General features: G+C 40.2%; 1 protein-coding gene across 1 annotated transcript; it reads right to left on the bottom strand.

Annotated features, from left to right (window-relative positions):
* Window positions 1-3,214: 3,214 nt before the first annotated feature.
* LOC133395258 (protein PFC0760c-like) lies at window positions 3,215-4,467 on the bottom strand. Its single transcript, XM_061664018.1, has one exon. It carries the CDS (start codon window positions 4,418-4,420, stop codon window positions 3,215-3,217), a length of 1,206 nt encoding a protein of 401 aa, XP_061520002.1. The 5' UTR covers window positions 4,421-4,467.
* Window positions 4,468-6,574: the final 2,107 nt, after the last annotated feature.

The following is a 6,574-nucleotide window of genomic DNA, read 5'->3' as shown; positions in this document are numbered from 1 at the left end:
ACTCCTGAGAAGGTTCACCGCTGTTCCATGCTTTGTCCATTTGTGGATAATGGCTCTCACTATGGTTCGCTGGAGTCCTAAAGCTTTATATCTGACTTTGTAACCCTTTCTAGAATGATGGATGTCAGTTAGCAGAATAAGGTACAATTAACCTGTGTACCCATTATTATTTAAGTTTATAAGTATGTATACTTTTACCCCCCCCCCCCCGTTCTATCCATTTTTAAAACCCACTCAAAAACCCATTTGTATTCCTTGGCTTTTAACACAATGTGAGAATAATTTAAAACTTTTTTTTTTAATTTTACATCTTTGAACCATAAAAAATATTTACGCTTCTGGCAGTTGGAGTATATCCCACCAGGCGGTAGCGGAACGAGGCCTTCTAAATTGGCCACACCTGCGCAGAACCCCCAGTCTGCCAAGCCGGATTTCTTTTTTCCCTTGTCCCCTCCTACCTCCGCCTTTCTCACTGAAACGCGCGCACTCATGGCTGACAACGAGGCACTCTAAAGCGTCCACGGTAGCGGACTATCCGAAGGGAAGATGGATTTTATCGGGTTGTAGGAATCGGTAAATAGCTAACTGCACTTCACAATTGTGCAGGATAACCGCTGATGCAAACTTTACAAGGGACTTTCAATATCTAGAACAATATGACAGATTTTGAATATCCCACCCAACAATATTCCAGCTTTAGTTTCTTTTTCCGCTCAGTTAGAGGCAAGAAAATAGATCACAGCCGATGACGGGCATTTTATTTGGATGGTGAAAAAACAGCACTGGACATAGTTGAAATACATGACTGTGCTCAAAGTCATCATAAGCATCCATCAGTTTGCGATGAATTTAATCTCATCCTTTCAATCAGTTCATGATGCTGCTATTTCGTTCTTCGTGGTTTTCTTTGAATTTTTCTGCGGACGGTGCGGTCAGGGGGTCGTCCACCATGTCTTGGTCCCAGAAACCGTCCCCCTCCTTTGACGCTCTCTCCCCCTCGGCCAAGACAATTATGCCCGAGCTGTGCGCCAGATGCCCGCTTAGGCTCATGACATACACGTTGGCCTGCGTTTGTAGCATGAGTGGGGCTTCGACATCAGTGACGTCTTGCTCAGCACTGCCGTCAGAACTGTTGCCATCGAACTCATCCCACCACCGGAAGCTGCTGCTGTCTTCCTCCTCTTCCTCCTCTTCCTCCTCCTCCTCCTCCTCCTCATAATCATGTTTACAGATATTCCTCGACAAGCCGAGCAGAGGGTCTTCTTCCTCCGCGCTTCCAATGACACCTATCTCAACCTCAGCCCCAACAGCTGCTTCCAACTGATTGTCACCGTCAATGATAATGTCAATGTTTTCTTCATTCTCATCGACATTCATGTCAATGTCATCGTTTGGCCACGGTTCCGCCTCGTTCACAAAGATAATCTCTTGATTCACGATAAAATCAAGTACGACAATGTACTCCATGTTAGGGTCGTCGTTGGGTGGTCTGTTTCCTATAAGCAGTGGAATATGGTAACCTGAAATTCATTGAGACATAGATGATGCAACTGTTAATATGGAAAAGAACGAGTTTGACCCTAAATAGCTGCTGGAAAACATGCTTGAAATCATGAACTTACTACTCGGGCCATTGTGCCATCCATCGCCTTGTCCTTCCATTTTGTCTAAAAGGAATCCAAAATCAATAATAAAACGTCTTCCTCATTGTTGACATGGGTCTCAACTGTGCATATGAAATAACAGTTAATTCAAATACAAAATACAGGTGTTTATTTACTGTTAGAATTATTAATTGTAATTAAACAGTTGGAAATAAGGCCACGTGCCTTAATGTTAGGCAAGAGTAGCACATGTCTCCTAGATAAGCAAAGATACCAAAAACAATGATAATCTCAAAATATTATTGTCCAAACGTGTAAGTCTCTAAAATTGTCAATGCTATTTTTTTTTTTTTTTTTTTTTTTTTTAAGTCCTACTAAAATGTAACGAAAAAGGTGTAAAATCAAATATCAAGTTTTAAAAGTCTCAAATTTGGACTTTCTGAATATTTCAACACATGCCCTATCTAAAGAAATCTAATCGTACCTCCACAACAGGTTGCTGACAAAATACCAAAAATGATCAATATTTGATTGTAATTTGTTAAGACACCAAAGAATAATTCCATTAACTATCATTCTGAACTCAATTAATCTGCTATTCTAAATGCTTTGTGTAGACATACCTTTACTTCAGGGACCTTCTCTGAAAAATTGTAGTTTGTATACAACAAAAACATTCAGGTGACTAAACAATTTAGGGGTGAACTTTCGGGATTGTTTACTTGTAAAAAAAAAAAAAAAAAAAAAACACACACACACTTCAAACATTAACATTTTTTTTTAAACCAAAAACTGGTGCTCAGTGCGTGCAGGAAAACAATGTTGGCTTTAATGCTCTGTGTCATCGCCACATCTTTTGTTACCTCCTTTCCAGGTGCTTTGAACAAAGCAATTTATGTCATCAACACATGACCGTGTGCGTATGTGTATGATGTCAGCTATTTCAGTTTGCTTAACTGTTCTTAAACTAGTTTACAAGTCTGATCATAAAAGAGGAAAATAGTTTTCGCTTTGACTGGATATCATGTGTACAGAGTAAAAACCCAATGTTATATTGGGATTAATTTGACAATGACCATTTTACAAGTAAAACTATCAGTACTATGTTGGCTTATCTGCAGAAATGATGAAAACATTCTCTGGCACTTTCCTTACATTAGGAAAATGTAGAAGAAAAAAAAAGGAAAATCTGGATTTAGATATACATCGTAATCCTCCACCAGTGCACAATAATTCATTAAGTCCCTTGGCAGGGGTAATCAAGAATAAACATGTACAAGACATGCACATTCAACTACCTATTCGTTTTGATTCTAGTTTTAATTAAATCTCGGAATGTTCTGAACTCCCGTTTCAGTGTCATTGTTGTAGAGCAGCACAATAATGCTGCCTGGAGTTGTGCCATCGTGTGAAAATAGCTCAACTGACGTCATGCTGCTCCTCTTAAGCCAGCAAACGAGTCGAGACTGAATCAACAGCGCCTCTGCTGGTTGCCGTCAGGCAGTGCACTTCATTTTGCCTCAATTGCGTCGAGACACGATCCAATCAACTATTCCGAACAATCGGCGGAATTCTCATCAGTTAATGAATTATCATCCCTACCTCGTGAATTATTTCTCGCTGTCCTTAGTTTCTTCATCTTGATTGTCTCTCAACCTGTTTGAGGACGATCCAGGCCGAACATCTGGTTGGGCTTCATCCAAGTCGCTACCGGAGGTGTTGCCGTGTCGAAAACGCTTCTCGCGTCTTCCTGTTTCGGACGGATGTCCTCCTTCTCCTCGCGGCCTCTTCCTCGATGATTCAGCCGGGAGGTCCTCGTCTGCATCATGATCACTCGAACAAAAGGCAAAGTCCTCGTCTTCCGATTTTGATATGAAGTTTTTTTTCCGCGTTTTCTTCCCCCTTCTGTCGTCTTGTGAATCTACGTCGTCGCTTGACCTTTGCTTGGCTGTACAACAGCGGTGGTAGTCATCGTCTTCATGAATGTTATCAGAAAAACTGTCCGAATTGCAATCATCCCACCACTGGAATTGTTTGCCCCTGCTCGTTTCATCATCTTCATCCTCTATAGACCTCTCCCTTGACGGTCCTGGCAAAGGATTGTCCAAGTCTTGGTAGACTCCAGGGTGGAAATGTTTACTCTTTTCATTGACAACATTGCCAATGACACTACGACCTTCAAAATTTTCGATTTCATTGTCAAAGTCTTCAAAACCTTCATCGTTATTACAGTCATTCTCTTCAGGATCTTCATTGTTATTACAATTGTTGTCTTCATCGTCTGTATTATTGACGGCATTAACGACATTTTCAAAACCGTCGTCTTCATCAGCATTCTGGTCGTCCTCGATGTTCTCCTCGTTGACTTCGCCGTTTTGGTCTTCGTTGTTTTCGATCTCGTCAAAGTCGTCGTTGTTCACCAAACGCAATTCGAGGAAAATGTCGTCAAATACGTCGCCGTGTTGCAGCGGCCTTACGCGGATTCTGAAGAGGAGCACGGCATTCTCGTCATTCATGTGCATGTCGTTCATATTGTTGTTGTCTGCGTGGTATTCATGATGCTCTTCCATTTCGGCGTCGTTGTCTTCAACGTCGGCATCGCCGTCGCTGTCTTCGGTAACGTCCTCTTCGTCGTCTTCAATATTCTCATTATCCTCGATATTTTCTTCCTGATCATTGTCTTCGATGTTATTGTCGTCATCGATCTGTTCCTCGTCATCGTTATCGTCCTCGTTGTCTTCAATATAGTCCTCCTCGTCGTTGTCTTCGTTGTTGCCGTCGTTGTCGATGACGTCATTATCGGGTGGCCTTATCATGGCGTGTATGGAAAAGATGATCTCCTGATTTAAAATAAAAACCCTTAGCCCAAGGGTTTCCATATTCCGTGCGCCGTTTCCTATTGGCAGTGGAATACGGTAGCCTGCAACACAGTTGACATGCGTAGATGATATTATCATCAGCATAAAATCATACAGAAATCAGTTTTACCCAAACAGAGACCAATGATGAAACCAAATGTCAAGTACTTACAATTTGGACCGTTGTGCCGTCCGTCCCCTTGTCCTTCCATTTTGTCTACAATAAAGATAATGTCAGTAAATAAGACATGGGAATTTACTATGGTAAGTATGGTGGTATGTTTCTGAGGACAATTTATTTAGCGATGACTGGTAAAGTAGGTTATAAAATTATTTTAAATTAATTATATTTAAAATGACACCTTTTTTCACATTTATATTGTTTCTTACAATCAAAATATTCCCCCCCCCCCCTATGTGTTATTGCAGTTTTTTTTTTTCGTTTTTTTTCCCATGTGTATTTTTTGATAGCTGGAAGGTGTTGACTTTTTATTGCAAGGTTTAGAAAACGAGCACACACGATAAACAAAATATTCAACTTGTGATTGGCTTCTAAAGAAATTCAATGTTCTTGAAATGTAAAAGATTTTGGCCCTGCCTCCCCAAACCATATGTCATCCCAGGAAATGACATCACTTTTCAACATGTCATTAGGAGTGTTTGCGACATAAGCTTAACGTGTAGTTGGATCAGCTTACCTTAACTTTGGGGAAGCGGCGTGAAAAATTACACTTTAATAAGCTGTTAGTAGTTGACGGTAACATAGAGGCTTCTTTTGCAGCTTCGGCAGTATTTTAGTCCCTGTCATGCTGATGTGGACTGAAGGGAAGTGGGTTGCACGCTGTGAAATTAAAGTGAAGCTATGCCATAAAGATATCAACTTCAAGCATCGTTCATTGCAGGTGGGCGGGGAAGTCCAGCAGTATGTGGGAATAACACTGGCGGCTTTATTGCTCTGTGACATCATCGCTTCTTGCCATCAAATTGCTTTGAACGAAACACTTCGTGACGTTTACATAATTACATGTTTGAGTGTGATGTCACATTGAAAGTTGGCATCTCGACCATGCGATACAACTACTCATCTCACATTTGACAGTTTTCACCACGTATGGTCCAGGCTCTTTGGCTTCTGCTGACTTTCTTCAATCCTGGTATTACTGGCATTATCATACATTCTGGTATTATAACAATACAATATTGGTCTCTTTAAAATTGTCTCTATTGGCATCATTGAGGTTTTATTCAGAATGTTGTCTTTATTATTCTTGTCAACATCTTCACAGTTGTAATTTTCTGTGAATTTTAATTATTTTATATCGGGTCATTAATATCATCGTCTTTAATGTTGGAATTGCTTTACTATGGGCACCATTGTGTTCTATATTGGGCATCATTGTACAGGTACTGCCACTTTCAGTGTTGAAATAGAGGTCAATGGTAATAGTAATCAATTGAGAGTAGAAAAGGGCAGTATGTAATCTGTAACGTCTTTTTTTTTTTTTTTTTACAGTGGTACCTTAAAATATGTGCTTAATTTGTTCCATGACCACGCTCGTAACTTCAAACACTGTGCCACCGGGGGCAGTATAATACAGATATATAATAAGAAGAGTTCCACAATTAAGTGACTCAGTAAACTGCAGTACTATTAATCGTCCATCGCAGAGGATAAAGAATATATGCCCGTGAGTATGGTTATATTGTCTGGCTATACGCGTTTGCTCCACTGTGTTCAAACATCCGTTGCTAGCATTGTGACCACGCTATATAGATGCTAGTCGTAAGCCTTTCTACGACGTTTCCCATTATGAGTTAGCATCTATAATGCCACTGGCAGTGGCATTAAACGGATTGAAGCCAAAAACATACCTTTACTGTTTTGGGCGATGTCCCTTTTTTTTGTACTTTCAATATGTCTAAATGGAATCAGATCACATTAGTAATTCACATATGTAACACACTCGCAAAGTTCTGTTCTGATACAAACTTCTTAAAATGTTCCTGGAATTAATCAATCATTCCCACTTCTTCCATGTTGTCCGTATAGTACGAGCGACAACGAGTATTCTAACCTTCTAATAAAACTCCATTTCTCGTCATTGACATTCC

The sequence above is a fragment of the Phycodurus eques genome, chromosome 19 (genome assembly GCF_024500275.1).
Source record: "Phycodurus eques isolate BA_2022a chromosome 19, UOR_Pequ_1.1, whole genome shotgun sequence".
Classification (NCBI taxonomy): Eukaryota; Metazoa; Chordata; class Actinopteri; order Syngnathiformes; family Syngnathidae; genus Phycodurus; species Phycodurus eques.
Note: the sequence above shows the minus strand (reverse complement) of the source record. Positions and strands in the feature narration are given on the sequence as shown.